Genomic DNA, 19,626 nt, shown 5'->3' on the forward strand with positions numbered 1-19,626 from the left:
ACACAAACTTCGCCTGCAAAAGAGTTAACTGCTAAACCTCATAATCATCCACCATAACATGTCTTTCACGACTGCATCTTCAAGAAAAGAGAAAGGCTCTGTGTTTAACCTTAAAAGACTGAACAAATGTCAACTGTATCAGCAATAATGGCAATACAGTATATTATATAACCTAGGAGTCACACAGGAAAATGATGGATTAGAGAAGGATAACTGAACAGATCCCAGTTCAATGAAGCACAAAGGATCATCTGCACTCCAACACCTGCACCACACCCTGGCATGTCAACAGAAGCTTTAACAATGCAGCAAGATTCTGCAGTTTACCATACTTAAGAACCTTGAAAATCATAAGAAATAGTTAAAATTCTATAATAGCTTTTACTGGCAGCCAGTGCAACTCAATTAGAAATGAGGTACAGTAGAGGGGGTTCTCAGATGGAGATTGAAGATAAGCCTTGCTGCCCTATTTAACACAAAGTAAACTTTCTTTAATGGATTATTAGGAAGACCAATACAAACTACACAGCAGCAGTTCAAGTTCAAAGAAAAGCTGTAGGTCATTAAACTTTTGAGGCTACATTGCTGTGCTGCATTACTAGTATAAAGAGCACTGATGGTACACAAACACACACAAAAAGTGTCTTTATTGAAAATGTCAATAACATGTAGAAACGAAGTTGAAATAAAGTTTTACAGTCTTTACAAATAAAGGAAGTACCGTGCAGTACATATGATACAGAAAGCATACAATACATTAGATGGAAACATGTTCCATCTGGTATACTGTACAATAATAGTATAGCTTCGGTGTGCATCTGAAAAGTACTGTATGCTGCAGACATTAAATAAAACCAAGAACAGTATTCTTCCTGATATCCTGGGAGAGTACATATTCTGTACCTCTAAATGTGCTGTACAGAAAACACTCTGGCTGAGAGATGAAGAGTATACAGTATTCAACCTGACAAGCAAATATGAGTTATAGGATTATAGGATGAAGATACAGAAGACAAAAAAAGGAAGAGAACAAAATGGGAAGGCAAGATAAGTGGGACGACGCCTATACCTGAGGTATATTATTACGGGGAGAAAAAAAATCAAAGATGTGAAAAGTCTGAAAATGCAAAAACATAGCAAGGGGATGGGAAATGCGAGAAAAAAATAATTGTACAGGAATGAACGTACAAGAATGGAAGGAATATAGATAAGTAACAAGGAAGGTGTGTGTGAAAGAGTAACTGACAAACAAGAAAATATAGTGCAAAGAAAAAATATCATAAAAGAATGAGGGGAATTGTGGAGAGAATTCGGAGAAAGGAAGTGTATGGAATGATGGTACAGAACATGGGAGCACATGAAGGGAGAAACATGGGGGGGCCGGACTAAAGATGCATGGAGGAGAGGAAAATAGGGGACAGGAAGGAAATATACAAGAGATGCTGAACAACAAAAGAAAAGCGCATGGTGTAAAGAAAAAAAAAACATGAAGGAAGGAAAGATGACGAGAAGATAGGACGGAGATATGAAGGGGAACTGGACAAGCAGTAGCGGGAGGGAATGAGGGGAAGACGAGTGAGGGGGAAGGGATGGGAGGGGAAAATGGATGAAGGAAAGTTTGGTCAGGGAAAGAGACAGGCATTTAAAGTTGGGATTATCCGTGAATGAGGAGGGAAGGCTGTGGGTTGGAAGACGGGAGAGAGGCACTACAAGAAAAAAAAAAAAAGGAGAGAGAGGAAAACATAGTGAAACTGGGAAAAAGGAGATACGCAGCTGATAAAGATAGGAAATAGGGAGAAAATGCAGCATCGGTAGAATGGAAAACAGGAGAAAAGTAGGATAATATGAAAAAGAAAAAGAATGAAACGAATATATGAAGAAAGTGTGCAACAGGGAAGGTAGATGGTAAGCAGGAAGAAAAGGAGGGAGAGCGGGAAGCAGGAAGAAGGCAGGGGAGAGAGAGGGATCGATGTAAGAGGAAAAGAAGTATAGGGAGGGAGGGAGGGAGGGAAGGTAGTAAGGAGGGGGGTCACCAGGAAGAAGAAAAAGGAAAAGTTTGGCAGAGAGGATGGATGGAAGGCAAAAGAAAGATATGAAGAAAGCATGGAAAGAGAGGAGGAAGGGAGGAAAGCGGGGTGATAGAGAGGGAAGTAGGGAGGGCAAGAGGAATGAGCCTTGTCAACATATATTAGGCCTATAGGAAGGGTGGGTGCTAGAGGGAGGACGGAAGGGAGGGAGGAAGGAGGAGAAGGTGGCGGTACAGGAGGAATCAGCGGTGGTGTAACGTGAAAGACGGAAGGAAGAAGGGAGAGATGAAGGAAGGAAGAAGGACTGGAAGGAAGAAGGGGAGGAAAGAGAAGGAAGGACAGGAAAGAAAGGTGGCTGTACACAGGAGGAAGCGGAGGAAGATATGGTGAGGCATGTGAATGAATATATGAATGACAGAATGAATGAAAGGGAAAGGAGGAAGGCAGGGAAAGAAAATGGGAGGAAGGTGTGGGGGGGAGGGAGGGGGGAGGGAGGGAGGGGGGAGGGAGGGAGGGAGGGAGGGAGGAAGGAAGGAAGGAAGGAACGAACGAACGAAGGAAAGGAGGGAGAGGAGGAGGGAGAGGAGGAGGAAGGGAGAAAAAAGGGACGGAGGGAAAAAGGAATGAAGTAAAGATTGGGTGGACGAAGGGAAGGAAGGAGAGAAAGCTGGGATGGACGAAGGGAAGGAAGGAAAGACGGGATGGACGAAAAGAAATTTGTGAAGAAAGGATGGAAAGGTGGGAGGAAAGAAGGATAGAGGGAAGGCAGGAACGAATAAGACAGGAGGAAGATATATATAGGGAAATAAAAGCGGGGAGACAGGAGAAAAAAAAAAAACATGAAACAGAAGAAGGTTTGAAAGAATACAGCGACGGAATACAGGAACAAAAGAGAACAGAGAAATAGTAATTGTAGACACTAAAGAATGAAATGTGGAAAGAAAGAACCATGAACGAAGACTATAAGGAAAGTAGAAAGATAAACAAACGAAGGGAAGGAACGTGCTAGCGTGTTCGTCTCGCGTTCTTCGTGTGCACTGATTCTACGGTTCAATTTTCAAACCCACAATATGGCGGATATTTAAATGGGTGCTGTCTGAGAGTATGTATGTATGTATGTACTATATTTTTACTAGTCAAAATACGCCCACACTCCGCTATAATATCTACAGACCCGGACTTTCAAATATAACCAATATAAAACATCGACTTTGACATCCATCACTCCCACTAGACAACTCTTTTCCATTTGTGTACTTCGCCAGCATGATGAAGGGTTAATTCCGGATATCACTCGGTCCCAAGAGGAGGGAGAAACGGGAGGATGGGAGAAACGGGAGGAAGAGAGAAAAGAGGGGGGTGAAAATGGAGATGGGAGAGAAAGGAGAGGGAGGGAGAAGAGAAAGGAGGGACAAATGAATATAGACGAAGTGAGATTAATGGTGAGAGGTGAAAAAGGTGTGGATAATTAAGAGACACGAGATGAAAGAGAGAGAGAGAGAGAGAAGACTAATTAGAAGACAGCGTGGCAAGGGAAGACACAGAGAGGAGATGGGAAAGACGTGTACATAGTGGTAGTGAGAGGTATGGGGGTGGCAGGTGAGGGGAAGGGGGGTGAGTGGGGGGAAGGGGGTGAGTGAGGGGAAGGGGGTAAGTGAGGGGAAGGGGGTAAGTGAGGGGAAGGGGGTGAGAGGAATGGGTGTGAGAGGGGAAGGGAGTGAGAGGGAGGAAGGGGGGTGAAGTGACGAAAGGGGGGGAAGAAGTGACGGGTGAGGGGACTGAGGTATGAGGTTGCTGAGGTAAGGTGTGAAGAGGTTGAGGTGAGGGATAAGGGGGTTGAGGTGAGGGATGAGGGGGTTGAGGTGAGGGATGAGGGGGTTGAGGTGAGGGATTGAGGGGGTTGAGGTGAGGGATGAGGGGGTTGAGGTGAGGGATGAGGGGGTTGAGGTGAGGGATTGAGGGGGTTGAGGTGAGGGATTGAGGAGGTTGAGGTGAGGGATGAGGGGGTTGAGGTGAGGGATGAGGGGGTTGAGGTGAGGGATTGAGGGGGTTGAGGTAAGGGATTGAGGAGGTTGAGGTGAGGGATGAGGGGGTTAAGGTGAGGGATTGAGGGGGTTGAGGTGAGGGATGAGGGGGTTGAGGTAAGGGGAAGAGGGTGTGAAGTAAAATGGCTGAGGTGAGAAGGAAGGTAGAGTTGAGATGAGAGGCGAAGAAAACATCAAAGTGAGAAAGCTGGATAAGGAGAGAGGGAGGGAGGGAAGGAGTGGTGTAAGGGTTAGAAGGAGGGATGGGAGTGGTTTAAGAGTGCAAAGGGAGGGGTAGAATAATGAGAAGTGAAGAGGGAGAGAAAAAAAGTGTGTTTAGGAGGGTGAGAGGAGAGAAAAAAGGGAGATGGGGAAGGTGACAGGTGACGAGGCGTGGAGACATAAGAGGTGAGTGCCGAAAGATGGAGGGATGAGAGAGAGGATGGAGGGATGAGAGAGAGGATGGAGAGATGTAAGTAACGGAGAGATGGAGAGATGAGGGAGGCACGGGGAGATGAAGGAGAAATGAGGGAAGTGAGGGTGAGAGGTGAGGATGGCTGAGATGGGAGGGGAAAGGTTAATATGCTATCAAGACACACTTCCTTCCTGTTCATACCCCAATTACTACCACCATCACTATCATCACTGCAACTACCACCATCACCACTGCAACTACAACTACCACTACCACCAACACCACTACTACCACCACCATCACCACCACTACTACCACCACTACAAGCATTATTTTCATCACTACTACCATCACCATTCCATGACTATCGCCTGTACTACTATTCCATTCTTTAGATACTACTACTACTACTACTACTACTAATATCAATAACCCCACCATTATTACTATGTTTAATGCTATCACTAACACCACTACCACAACTACTACTACCCCTACTACCATCATGACAACCACTATTCCTGGCCAGTGCACAGAATTACCACCACCACACCACTACCGCAGCAACCTTCAGGACCGCTATAAAGAGTACCACAGCTACCACCGCCACCACAATTACCGCCTCCACCACCACTACCACAACCACTCAACTTACCTGCATCCTTCCACCACATCTACAACCAATATCATCACTGCCATAACTAAAGCCACATTACTAATATCAAGTTTACTATCAAAACAGCAATCACTAACGTTAGTACCACCACAACTACCACCACAACCACATGTACCACTACCCCCACTACCAAACTTTTTCTGGTTAGGAAGGACTTTCAAGAGAGATCAATCAAACAATAACTCATACAGTTACAAAAATCCCTCCAACGTGTAAACAAGCTTGACGTACCATCTCACATTCCTCTCTCCTATCTTCACACCTGCACACCCTAACATTTTATCAACTAATTTCTAAACGAATTCCTAATATCTAACAACCACACTATTATCTACCCCTTCACAATGGTCTGGAGATAATATGAACTTAAAATCGTCCTCATGCTAAAGAAATAAGTCTTTTCCATCCACTGACGTTCATTTCCACTACATTCTTGCACTGCCAGATGATTTTTATGCTTTGGAGAGACTTGCTGTAATGAAAGGTATAATACAGGCTGTCTCGACCTGTTTTATCTGTCTCAACCTTCTCCAGTTAGAAAGGTCGACCCCAACGTAAATATACCTGTCTAGATATTGCCAAGTATGATGTTTTAACAAATGTCATCGCATGAGAGACGGGGTGTGTGTGTGAGTTGGTGGGAAGGAACCCAAATGGCAGAGGACACGGAGACATGGAGGTGATTTGTTTGTGGCCTCTCCTTATAGCATCGGGTAATAGAGAGACAGATAAATAGATAGGTTGGTAGATGGATAGATATTAATGGGGTTAATATAGTTCCAACTAGAATCACAAAAACCATAACAATTACAACCATACAGAAAGCAACCACACCACCCTCCCCACCTGCACGACCAGGAACCCCCTCCCCCACCTGCACGACTAGCACTATTAATGTTGTACGTAAAGCACGGTTAAGTATCGCTACCACAACATGTACTATACCTGCCAAAACAGTGTGCCTACCAAAACACATATGGTAGGGAGAAGTGTGGAGGTGGGGTTAGGAAAGGTGGGAGGGGAACGACGGAGGGATGAGATAAAGGTGATAAAGATCAGAATACACACACACACACACACACACACACACACACACACACACACACGGGGGGGGGGACTTAAGCATCATATAGTTACGCTGAGGGGTACCTTCTCATAACATCAAAGGTAGGGGAATGAAGGAAGGGAGATGGTACGAGGGGAAGGAGGAGGAGGGAGGGGAGTGAGAGAGAGAAAGGATGAAGAAGGAAAGGAAGAGGAGGAGAAGGAAGGGAAGGGATGGAAAAGGAAAGGAAGGAGAGGAGAAGGATAGGAAAGCGAAGGAAGGGACGAAAAAATGTGGAGGAAGGGGAGTCTCGGGGAAGGGAAGGGAAGGGAGGAGAAGGAAGCGAGAAGAAATAGAAGATGGAAGAGAAGAAGGAAGTGGAGTATGAGGAAGCGAGTGAATAGAAAGGGTGGGTAAGAGGGGATAAAGAGGGATGTGGAGAAAAGGAGGGGATGAGGAAGGATGGGAGAGGATTGGAGAGGGGGAGGGGATGGGGAAGGATGGGGGAGGGGATGGGGAAGGATGGGGGAGGGGTCGGGGTGAGAGGGAGATGATGGGGAAAGCATAGGGGAGAGGCAGCAGAAGAGGGAAGGAGCTGAGGGAAGGCTTAAAGTAAGGTAGGGAAATGGAGTGGAAAGATAAGAGAGGAAAAGGAGGAGGGATAGAAAATGAGTAAGGAAGAGCGAAGAAAACGGGAAGAGGAAGTAAGAAGAGAAGAGGTCAGAGAGGAAGAGTAAGGAGACGCAGGGGAGGAAGAGAGGGGAGAAGAGGGCGTGGGACGAAGAGTGAGGGGAAGCAGGGGAGGAAGACGATGATAAGTGATTGAGTGACTGATTACCGTACCACATCGTAACGTCAAAAGTCAAAACCGCCGTACACGAAGAAATAAATAAATGAATGAATAAATAAAAATACCGTAAAACAAAGACAAAAGTACAAACCCCACTGTGCTTCCTCAACAAGGGGAGAAAGAAGAGAGGAGAATGAAGATAGGGAAAGGACAGTCAAATGGATAGGGTGGAAAGAGGAGGGATGACAGGAGGAAACAAAGAGGGAAAGAGGAAGGAGATGGAAGGAAAACAAGGAGGGGAAAGGGATGGAAGGAGGGAGGGAAGAAAATGGTGGAAGAAAACGTTAAGTGGGAAAAACGAAGGACTGAGGAAAGGGTTAAAAGGTGGAGGAAGGAAAGAGACATGGGGGAAAAAAAAAATGGATGGAGGAAGAAATAAATGGGTGGAGGGAAGACTGAGTGGATAGAGAGGTGGATGGTGAGATGAAGGGACGTAATAGGGAAAACAAAACGATGACACTGTGAAAAATAAAACAGTGGAAATAGGGAGAAGAAAAAGGAAAGGACTATGGGCCAGATATTATAAAGAAAGGATGGGGAAAGAGAAGGATGGAAGAAGACTGAAAAAAATGATAACAGGAATGAGGGAAACAAAAAAGACAATGAAAAGATTTTAGGAAGACAAACATAAGGACAGAACGTGGGTAGGAATGGACATCAGATAGTGAAGATGGTGGGGAGGGAAACCATAGAGAGAGACAGAAATGAGACTACCATAACACATAATCAGGGGAAAAACAGGAGGACAGCGAGAGAGGGGGAGTAATGTAGAAATGACGGGGAGAAAAACAAGACAGACATATATATATATATAGATGAGGAGTCAGATTATAGACAGACAAATATATATATGAAATGGGTGATGATTTTGACTTCCTCTCAGCTCAATAAAATCGTCTGGCGTTAGCTGGAATGAAATAAAATTAAAAATAGAATAAAGAAGGCATGGACAATTAAAAAAAAGGCCGAGACTCAAATTCTCGCAGCTAAGGAAGCTCCCTAACACCTCCTCTTCAGCGATTTATTGTTGGATATGACAGGTTGATATCCTTTTGTGCTTTACCTGCGCATGGTATGGCGATATTGGAAGGATTTAAGCAGCAGACAAGGACTGTAGGGTGTAAAGAAAATAAATCGCTTACGAAAAGGTGTTAGGGACCTTCCTCAACTAACGAGAAAAAAAAAAAAAAATAAAAAAAAAAAATAATAAATCTGGGAAGTATTTATAAAGAATATTAACTGATTTAAAAAGGCTTTCAGAACATTCACCATTAATATACCATTTTGTTTCGTTGTTTCTACCTTCAGTATTTGTTTACATTTGATAATGAGGCAATACAGAGAGAGAGAGAGAGAGAGAGAGAGAGAGAGACGTGTGTATTCTTTGCTGTCACCACACGATTATATTCTGTTCATGGTAGGCATCTGGTGGAGAAGGGGATGAAGGAGGGGATGGGGGAGACAAAATGATGATGATGATGATGATGATGATGATTGATGATTACGATGACGACAACGACGATATGATGATGATGATGATATCAAATTCTTATTCTTATTCTTAATATTCTTATTATTATTATTATTATTATTCGTACAGGGTATCCGTATTATTATTACTGACGACGACGACGACGATGATGATGATGATGATTGATGATGATGACGATGATGATGATGAGGAGGAGGAGAAGGAGGAGGAGAAGGAGGAGGAGGAAGAGGAGAAGGGAGAGCAATGCAGGAAGAGGGTGGCAAGAGGAGGGGTCAAGGGCACACTTGGAGAGAGCTGAGTAATACAAGGGCACCTCAGCTAAAGGAGGCGGGGGACTCTTGTTGGGGGACTCTTATTTGGGGACTCTTTCGGGGACTCTCGCTTGGGGGGGACTCACATGGAGGGACTCTTGCTTGGTGGGGCTCTTGGGGGACTTGTTTGGGGGGCTCTTGGGGGACTTCTTTGGGGCTTCTTGGGGGTTCCTGGAGGACTCTTTGGGGCCTTATTTTAGGGGATCTTGGGGGGACTTATTTTGGGCTCTTTTGGGACTTATGTGGGGCTCTTTGAAGATACTTATTTAGGAGATACACAGGGCTCATATTTGGAAGACTTAAAGAGCTATTATTCTGGAGACTTACTTTTAACTCGTTTGGGAGACTTTACACTTTAGGGACTCATTTTTAAAGGGGACTCTTGACTGAGGGGACTTTTGGGGGTGACTCATTGCAGTGACTCTTATTTGGGGGACTTTTTCTTTGACTCCTGCTGTGTGAAGACTTATATTCTTTTATTCTTGCAATCTAAGGAGACATTTTTGGAACTGGAGAGATCAGCCAACAGTAACTCCCTGAACACCTGTGGGTTTTGTAAGTTAAATAAAATCGTCTTGATTGAAATAAAAGAAAACGCCCTCGAGCTGAAGGGGATTACGCTACAAAGGGACGAAGATCTTAGCCAGCTTGAAGTGAATGAACTATAGTGATGAGAAACAGAGGATTGGTGGATGGGTGGGGTCTCATTCCAAGTACTTGAGTTATAGTAATTATTCCAGTACTATTTCTCTATGCTTACTATGGTGCCCTGATAGAGTTAATTGAAAGTCTTGTGGATTAAAGGAGAGGACTACCTACACCTGCAGTTCCACCCCCAGCAGGTAACTTAATTAACCAGGTGAGTGAAGGCGGCGTTGAGTGGTGACCCTACTAAGGAAAGACTTGAGGTAATATAAACTCAAGAGGGCTTCGACTAGTCTCTCTCTCTCTCTCTCTCTCTCTCTCTCTCCAGCTGCTACTGTCCAAAATCTAAAGGCATCATCATCATCATCATCAACGTAATTACTTCCCTCTGACATCTGTTTATTTCACTCTTGCAATTTACTGGTTCCAATCAATTTTGGCGAACCATATCTAACTGGAAGGGGTTAGACATTGCCTCCATTACCCCATTAGGTACAGGAAGCCTTTTACTAAATTGAAAAGAATCGTTTAGAAGTAACAAGGATAAACTATGGAGAAAAAAAACACGTCATTTTATTTACTCCAAGACAGCAACACAAGTAGATTCAATCCGAAGTTAATTAAATACAAATAAATTTCTTACTATATTTTCCTGTTCCAAGTTATCATCATCATCATCATCATCATCACCATCATCATCATCATCATCATCATCGTCATCGTCATCATCATCAGAATTATTATTAATCTGCTGATCCGCTGTCCGCCTCAGTTCCAAATTTCAGCGTTAACACATGGGAAATTACTGTGAGTGAAGTCTGGAGCTTCGTTATTTTCGTGTGTGTGTGTGTGTGTGTGTGTGTGTGTGTGTGTGTGTGAGAGAGAGAGAGAGAATAAATGAGAGGAAGGGAAAGGCAGGTGTAAGACAGGGTCACTCTTGCATAACCTTCGCTTGGCAACCCACATACCCCCTCCCCCTCCACGTCCCCCACCTCCAGCATCTCACAACATGCCACATTTTTTTCCCACTTCCTTTACTCTCAAATCCCTTGCTCATTCCCTTAAATTCTTCAGCTTTCTCTCCCTCAGCATTCCTGTTTTCCTCGTCCCTTTTACCTCCTTCTCCCCTCACACACCCTCCAGTTTACATGACCCATTTTTGCATTTCACCTCCTTTACTCCCCAGTCCCTTTCCTATTTCCTTTTATTCACCAATTTTCTGTCCTCCTCCCCTCCCTCCCTCCCAACCTCATCCTACTCACAACATACTTTTCTCTTCACTTACCCTCCATATTAACAACATACCCGGTACTCATTTTCACTTCCTTTACCTTCCAATCTTTCGTTTCCTTACATGCACCCGCTTCCTCCTCCTCCTCCTTTGCTTCTTCTAGGTCCTCTCTCCCCCACACCACCCCCACCGCATCCTCTCCAACTTCTCTGATCTCTAAATTCCCTCGATCACCGAAATCTTTCCAAACACATCAAGTTCACAGCAATTTAGATTCTTTCCCTTTCCTCACTCTTCCTCACTTTTATGATCCTTGTCCATTGCTTCTTTAACCCCTCAAATCCTATAACCTTTTTCTTTTTCTTTCTACGACATGATTTCAGTTAAGATTTATTTATTTATTTATTTACTTTTGGAGAAAGGGTGTTAAATGTTGCCTTCACTAACTCCTCCATTTGAAACTGTCTAGGGATGGCATGCACAGACTCGGAAATACGTTCTCGGATTGAAGTAGTTTAGCTTCCTTACTCCTTTCACCCCACCATCCTCTTCCATTTTCCTCTAATCCTCACTAATCCCAAGCTCATCCAGTTCCCACCCTTTCCTAATCCCAAGTTCATCCAGTCCCCGTTCTTACCTTATCCCAAGTTCACCCAATCCCCACCCCAATCCCAGGCTCACCTTCCTTGCTCTCCTGTCCTTCCCACACCCACAAGGAATCCCAAACCTCCACTGCCTCCCCCGCTCACTTCTCGTAACTCACTGCCCCACTCCACCTCCCCCTCCCCTCACCAATCCCCTTCCCCTACCTTTGGCACTTTAAACCCCTCCAAGATTATTTTATTTAACTCTTGCTCCCTTCACACGATTAGACTCTGCTTCAGACCTCTAATACCTAAGCGTTTCATGCTGGCCATCTTTAACCCCTCCACTTTGAACTTTCTCCTGCTGTTAATATTACCGTTTAGTAATAAGAATAAATGAAAAAAAAAATAAAGTTCTCGGGTTAAAAGGTTCATTGCTGCTGCTGCCACACTCAGGTATTTTATTGTGGTTGTTGCCGCTGGGTGATTTTCTTCAGTCCAGCTGTACCTCTCTTCTCCACTGTCTTATTTCCTCCCTCTGCATTTCCACACTGGTGGTAGGAGCTAGACACCATTATCCATTCACTTGATGTTGTGCTGCATACTTCTTCTTTCACCTCTATCATTTTTTTTTTCCCCTATCTGCCTTCCTTCATCACTGTTTATTGTTCTTTTTCCACTTCAGGTGATTCTACTCGAAGTGACAAGCCTAACGGTTTCCTGTAACCAACGAAATCGTTATTTAACAACGCTGGGTCCTGTTAACTGGGTGGAGACGCTAATGCGGCGTCCAGCCAGGGACCAAACCTCCACCCTCTTCAACCGCCGCAAGGGAACATCGGTTCACTGAACGGGACAGCCCTGCAGGGGTGGCTGCTTGCCTGCGGTTGATGGGTCTACTCGGTCACAGACGGCGGTTATTCAACAACTATATTTAACACTCAGCTCCTCCAGCCTTCTCCTTAACTCTCTGCGTTTCTCGTTCCCCAAGCCTTCCTCTTTAAAACAGTAGGTCATAGGGGGTTAGGAGAAGGGGAAGACACACGCCATGAAACAGAAGATGGTGGGAGAAGACAATGGTATGGAGTAGGTTAAGAGGAGGGCGGGACAGACACAAAGGAATAAACGGTGAAACAAGGGACAGTGGCAGCAGACACTGGTATGGCGTAGGCTAAAATGGCAGGACAGGCAGATGACACAGAAGGCAGAGGTAGAGTGGTATGGTGCAGGTTTAGCTATACTGTTGCAGACTTTCATTAATACCTTGTGAGCACCAACCCAATAAACTCAGTGGTAGGTAGAGGGCTCGAACTGACGCTTCTTCTGAGCATAAGGCCAGTACCAACACGACCGAGCCACCTAGTCGTCCCTCCCCTGCTCCCCTCTACATCCCCCCTTCTAATTTACCCCCTACCCCTTCCCTCTCCCCTCCATCTCCCCCCAGGCCACTCCTCCCACTCCTCTGTTCCCTTGCCCACCTATCCATTCACCATCTGTCCCGCCTGACCAATCTTTTTCCATCTTTTTCGTCCTCTTCCCTCGTCGATAAAGTGGTTTTCAGAAGATCCCATTATATTTCAATCTCTCTCTCTCTCTCTCTCTCTCTCTCTCTCTCTCTCTCTCTTTGCACAGGATTATGATAATTTGTATTTACCTTATTCACTATCCCTTTCTACTACTATGACTTTCTCTCTCTCTCTCTCTCTCTCTCTCTCTCTCGGCAGGTATGAATGACGGTGATGTTGCTACGGTAAATCCTCTCAACCCAAACAACATAATCTTCTACTCCAGTACCTTTACCTCTGTGATAAAAAAAAACTTTCTCCTTTTTACTCTTTCTTTATTTTCTTTCTTTATTTATCCAGTAAAGCCCTTGACGCCAGCAGAGAGAGAGAGAGAGAGAGAGGGGGGGGGGTTTCACTAATGGACTGCGTGACACCTGGTGAAACTTAGCCAGACACTGAGGAAGAAATGGTGAACCTGGTTTCTTTAGATTTATAATAATAATAATAATAATCATAATAATAATAATAATAATAATAATAATAATAATAAATAATAATAATAGTAAAAGTAACAATAATAATAATAATAATATAAAAAACATCCTCTGGCCGAACAGGTGGTGGTCAAGTGGTAAGAGATCTAGCCCACTGATTGAAAGGACGGGAGTTCAACCCCACGCAAAAACAGCGACCACTCTGAATTTCATTTTAACTTTTACTGAAATACCACGAAACCCATCAATATACCATAAAACTTCCTCATTCCACTGTACCAGCCATGAAGAATGCCCTAACGTGTATTCAGATGGATATTAGTGCCGAAGAGGTAACATGTGAAAGTATGTGACTCAGGGTAGACAACTGGGCCTTAGGTAACGGGTCATTAAGTCTATGCCCTGAGTCGTACACATCAAAAGGGTTGAAAGCTGGGTTGGATTGTAAGGTACTGTATATGTTGTAGGATTAATACTGTTTCCCTTAAATACTGTTTCCCTTTAAACTGCTTCCCTTTAATACTGTTTCCCTTTAATAGTTTCCCTTAATACTGTTTCCCTTTAATAGTTTCCCTTAATACTGTTTCCCTTTAATACTGTTCTTCTCTTTAATACTGTTTCCCTTAATAGTTTCCCTTAAAACTGTTTCCCTTTAAATAGTTTCCCTTTAATACTGTTTTTCCCTTTAAAACTGTTTCCCTTTAATACTGTTTTTCCCTTAAATAGTTTCCCTTAATAATGTTCCCTTTAATATTGTTTCCCTTTAATACTGTTTCCTTTAATACTGTTTCCCTTTAACACTATTTTTCCCTTTAATACCGTTTTTCCCTTTAATACTGTTTCCCTTTAATAGTTTCCCTTAAATACTGTTTCCCTTAAATACTGTTTCCCTTTAATAGTTTTTCCCTTTAATACTGTTTCCCTTTAATACGGTAACGTTTCTTATTTCCGTTGCCCCTACACGAGTACTGTGAAAGGGTATATGGAGGCTATACATAACCCCTGCAGTCAATAAATTGTAAATAAATCGTCTATACATGGCAGGAATGAGAGGATGAATACGTCATCAAATCAGAGGTTTCATAAAGTACTAATAAAAAAAATAAATAGATATAAATACTCAAATAAATACAGAAAAAAATAAATAAATACGCAAAATACATACATACACACCACCGATCCACTCACATTGTGCTGGACGCGATTGTTGACAGAGTTGACGGCGATCTCCTCAAACTCGAACGAATCCTCTGGCCTGTAGTAGATGTAGTAGAGATCGACGGTCCCGTAGAGCACCTCCGGCCGTAGCCACTGCAGGTAGATGGTAGCGTCGGCCTGGCAGCTGAGGTTGGAGATGATGGGAGCCCCGGGACCTGAGACGTCGGTGGAGACGAAGACGGGAAGGGATGAGCGGCCCTCGTGGCGCTGCGTGAACGCCTTGGTCCACACCTTAAACTGGGTGTTGGGGTCTGTGGGGGTATGGGAGAGGGAGTTAGCACGAGGGGGAGACTCTGTGGTGGGGGAGGAATCTGTGGAAGAGGGGAGGAATCTGTGGTGGGGGAGGAATCTGTGAGAAAGGGGAAGAATCTGTAGGAGAGGAGTGGAATCTGTGGGGAGGGGCATCTATAGGAGAGGGGGAGAGAGGGAAAGATCTATTGGGGGAGTGTTGTTATCTGTGGGAAGGGGGGCAAGATCTGTGGGGGAAGGGAGGAATCTGTGGAGAAGAGGAGGAATCTGTGGAGAAGGGGAGGAATCTGTAAAAGAGGGAATGAATCTCTGTGGGAGGGAAAAAATCAGTGGGAATGGGAAATAATAATTGAGGAAGGGGTAGAATGGGGTATTTGTGGGGAGGGCAGAAGGGGTAAGCACTGTGGGGAGGGCATGATGGGGTGACAGGTGGAGAGGGAGGAGTGGGGTAGCAGGCTGTGGGTAAGTGGGAGAATCTGTAGGGGTGGACAAGATGGGTTAGCAACTGTGGACGAGAGGCAAGAATTGGTCAGCATCAGTGGATAACATGGTAAACAGTGAACTCTACCTTCACATCAAATAACAAGCATAAATCTTCTATCTTATTAATTCGTGGTAAATACGAAATGGGGGTTAGGGCTTCCGGAGGTAGTGTCAAACAGGAAACAAGCCCTCAAATCTAACAGGGTGGTCCTTATACAACGCTCTGCTTCCACTCCGCCGGGTCATTTCTCGTAGGCTGCGGCGTTATCGATCTCCATCTTGCTTCATTTCATCATTTCCTGGCTTCATTTCATCATTTCCTTTTCCCGACGTCACACTCCCGCCCACACCAGCTGACTGCGCCGGTCCCACAGCATACAGACATGAGTTTTATTGGAACGCTACACAGATCATCCCCGATTAAGTTAGTTCTTGCTACGTCCAAGCGAGTTTATGCAACCTACGGAAAGCCTCTCATATAAAAGCGCTTAACGAAGACTATATCCAACCTCGACACTTCGAAACATCTACAAAACTAAATAAAATACCCAGGATACAGCAAGAATACAACAGAAAATGTATCATCGCATTCAAGGGTTTTAGTTATGAGCATAGAAGAAATGGTAACGTGTAAGATGTGGAAGCTGTAGTTAGTCTTAGGAGATGTGGGTGATAGAAGGATGAGTTTTTTGGATGTGAAGGGAAGTAGGTGTTAGGCTCTCCAGACTGAGCAAGAAGTAAAGGTTATAGTTTGTGGACGTGGTGACACAGTGACTGGTGCGAGTGTTTTGATGACACACACACACACACACACACACACACTCGTACGCAACAAAACAACCCATTTCTTTAAACCTCCTCCATTATTCTTGCTGTTCCCTTCCCAGTACTAACATATCGTACATTAATACGAATATTTCCCGCCATCATCGTTCCATATTATTTCACTTATAATTTCTTAACAGAGAGAAATGAAAAGAAACACGTGGTAAAGGGGAAAAAATAAACTATCGACTTTACTGTTCAATATATATTTATGTCACAGGCCTTCTAGAATTACTGAAAAAAAAAAAAATATCGATATGATGAGGACTAGAAGGTGAAAAGGAGTAGAGGATAATGGCCCAGGGGTCTTGCTGAAGGTGGATATTCTCTTTTTAACTCTGGCGGTAAGTTTGTTTGAATGGCGATCTCGGTGTGTGTGTGTGTGTGTGTGTGTGTGTGTGTGTGTGTGTGTGTGTGTGTGTGTGTGTGTGTGTGTGTGTGTGTGTGTGTGTGTGTGTGTGTGTGTGTGTGTGTGTGTGTGTGTGTGTGTGTGTGTGTGTGTGTGTGTGTGTGTGTGTGTGTGTGTGTGTGTGTGTGTGTGTGTGTGTGTGTGTGTGTGTGTGTGTGTGTGTGTGTGTGTGTGTGTGTGTGTGTGTGTGTGTGTGTGTGTGTGTGTGTGTGTGTGTGTGTGTGTGTGTGTGTGTGTGTGTGTGTGTGTGTGTGTGTGTGTGTGTGTGTGTGTGTGTGTGTGTGTGTGTGTGTGTGTGTGTGTGTGTGTGTGTGTGTGTGTGTGTGTGTTTGTGTGTGTGTGTGTGTGTGTGTGTGTGTGTGTGTGTGTGTGTGTGTGTGTGTGTGTGTGTGTGTGTGTGTGTGTGTGTGTGTGACGCATGCTCAGTATACCCTAGAGGTTCCAAATTACAGAAACTAGCATATTTCATCAGCATACTGTAATTTATATATTATTATTCACATACAAACGAATTTATAGTAATTTATCATTATTTTTCTATAAACTACAATATTTTATCATTACCCGAAACAGTATACAAAATAAATCAGCTGTCAAAATTTCTCAAAATCATAAATGGTTATTACAGTGCATTCCTCACTGTTATACCCCTTAACCACCTTCACAGTACGCTGGCTATTATTTCCATTACTACTATTTCCCTTAATTACTAATGCATGTAAATTTTCTATCATTTTTTCGCAACCTTTTTTTATTTCAATATGACTACCTCCGTACGATTTAATCTGCTTAGGAAAATATCTGTCTGGCAGGGTTGATGTCTACTACCTGTTACTTGTACATCAGTAACACTCTTGAACCACCGTTACCTGTTACTGCCCTTAATTTCTCCTGTCATTACCTCCGTTACTAAACATGGCTATTTCACTATATTACAGGGTCTTTCTATCATTCTTAATTCCATTCCCCTCGTTACCAATCCTTCCCGTTACCTTCTGCCACCCCTTCACACTTTGTTAATCAAGGAGAACTAATGTAAAAAACGCTAGAAGGTGCAGAATGTCCCACGCTCTCCCGCTGTGATGAAACCTGTGAGGCTAAGCAGTGAGGCAGGAAGGCACGCATGACGGTGAAAGGGAGGGCCAAGGGGGCTTACACTTTGACACGCGACTGGTACTTCTGACACCCCTCTTGCTCCTGACACACCCACGCCACCACCAACTCCCACTCCCACACCAGACACTCATAAATTCCTTCAACACCCCCACCACACACCACATCATATCACCAAGTCACCCAGTTCCACATCAAACATTCTTCCTTTCCAACAACACCCACCCCACACACTACACCACACGCACACACCCACTCCGCAACCCCCACTCCCACACCAGACACTCATTAATTCCTTCAACACCCACACCACATCATATCACCCAGTCACCCAGTCCCACATCAAACACTCTTCCTTTCCAGCAACACCCACCCCACACACTTCATCACACACCCATTCCGCAACACCCACTCCCACACCACACACTCAGTCCCATAGAAAACACTCTTCCTTTCCAACAATATCCACACCACACCATACCCAGACCACTCACTCACCCACTCCCGAATGACCATTTCCACACCACAAACTCATCCATTTTTTCAACACCCACATCATACCAGACCAATTACACACTCACCATTCCACACACCCTATACCACATACCCATTCCTTCAACACCCACGTCACACTAAACCACACATACACACAATAACCTGTTCCTACACCACCCACACCACACCCTCACTCATTCCTAAAAAAAACTACACTTCCATATCATACACTCAGCCATTCCTGCAACATGCACAACATACCACATCCCCACTCCCACCCACACACCCATTTTTCCAACACCCACACCACACCACACCACAAACCCACCCATTTCTCCATCATCCACACCACACCCCACAAAAACCCCATCCTTCTACACACACAGCACACCACACACCCACTCCTTCCTCCATACACCAATAACCACTGCCACAAAATACACCCATACTCATACGCCCATGACATATTCCCATCCATTGCTTCAACCCACTACATACCCACACCTTCACCTACACAGCACACTTAACCTCTTACACCACACTACCACCCACTTCCACAAAACACTTTCACCCACTTCCACACAACAACGTCCACACCGTACCTAATCTCTCTCTCTCTCTCTCTCTCTCTCTCTCTCTCTCTCTCACACACACACACACACACACACACACACACACACACACACACACACACACAAATCTCCCACTTACGTAACACAGATCTCAACCCCCTCTTTGCAAAACCCATTCCCGTCTCCCTGTAACATTTTCTCACACTGCTTCCTCTCTCTCTCTCTCTGACTGCGACTGAAGACCGAATTTTTCATTTTCTTTCGGCAAACGCAAGACGATCTCACTATGCTAAAAAAAAAAAAAAAAAAAAAAAAAAAAAGATTCAGATATATTTAAATGACAATGATAATTTTAGCTGATAATATTTTCTTTTTCTAACCAGCATACGACGAACGATTTTTGTGTTTAAATATATATTTTTAATTCACATACAGTCCCCGCAAATAAATGTTAGTGAGAAGTTTGTGGGACGTGAAGAGGTTTGGTGAACAGAGTACAGTGAGGGAAAGAGGAAACTGTGAAGAAAGTACCGCTTCGTTGTATTGCGTATGATCTCTTCCTTTCCCCTTCTCTCCTATCGCTCTAATCCCCCTTCCCCTGCCTCTCCTCCCCTCCCCTCGACTTCCTCCCACTCCTACCCCTCCCCCTCACTCCTCGCTTTCCCTCTCCACATCTTAATCTGCCCAGCAACTTATGGCAGAACTGGTTGCAATACACAAAGTTTTGTTTGAACAGCATTTTTCACCTTCGAAACGCTTAGTCTCTCTCTCTCTCTCTCTCTCTCTCTCGCGCGCACACACACACACACACACACACACACACACACACACACAAGAAATGTCCACCAAATTCCACTCGCGCCTTCCGCCTCACTCTCACTTCCACTCCCTAAACTCCCAACAACACTGATCAATCAACTGCACACGTCCCCACTCACACCTAATCCACACACTCCCACTCAC

At 44.3% G+C, this 19,626-nt stretch overlaps 1 protein-coding gene across 1 annotated transcript in view; it reads right to left on the bottom strand.

The window, feature by feature from the left end:
• Ptp99A (Protein tyrosine phosphatase 99A) overlaps nucleotides 1-19,626 on the bottom strand; it is a 220,633-nt gene that overhangs the window by 41,292 nt on the left and 159,715 nt on the right. Inside the window, exon 5 of the mRNA XM_080273510.1 lies at nucleotides 14,488-14,768. Within this exon, the coding sequence (XP_080129636.1) occupies nucleotides 14,488-14,768 (281 nt within the window). The remainder of the gene's footprint in view (nucleotides 1-14,487; nucleotides 14,769-19,626) is intronic.

The sequence above is a fragment of the Coenobita brevimanus genome, chromosome 55 (genome assembly GCF_032717465.1).
Source record: "Coenobita brevimanus isolate Jiangsu-jjx chromosome 55, ASM3271746v2, whole genome shotgun sequence".
NCBI lineage: Eukaryota > Metazoa > Arthropoda > Malacostraca > Decapoda > Coenobitidae > Coenobita > Coenobita brevimanus.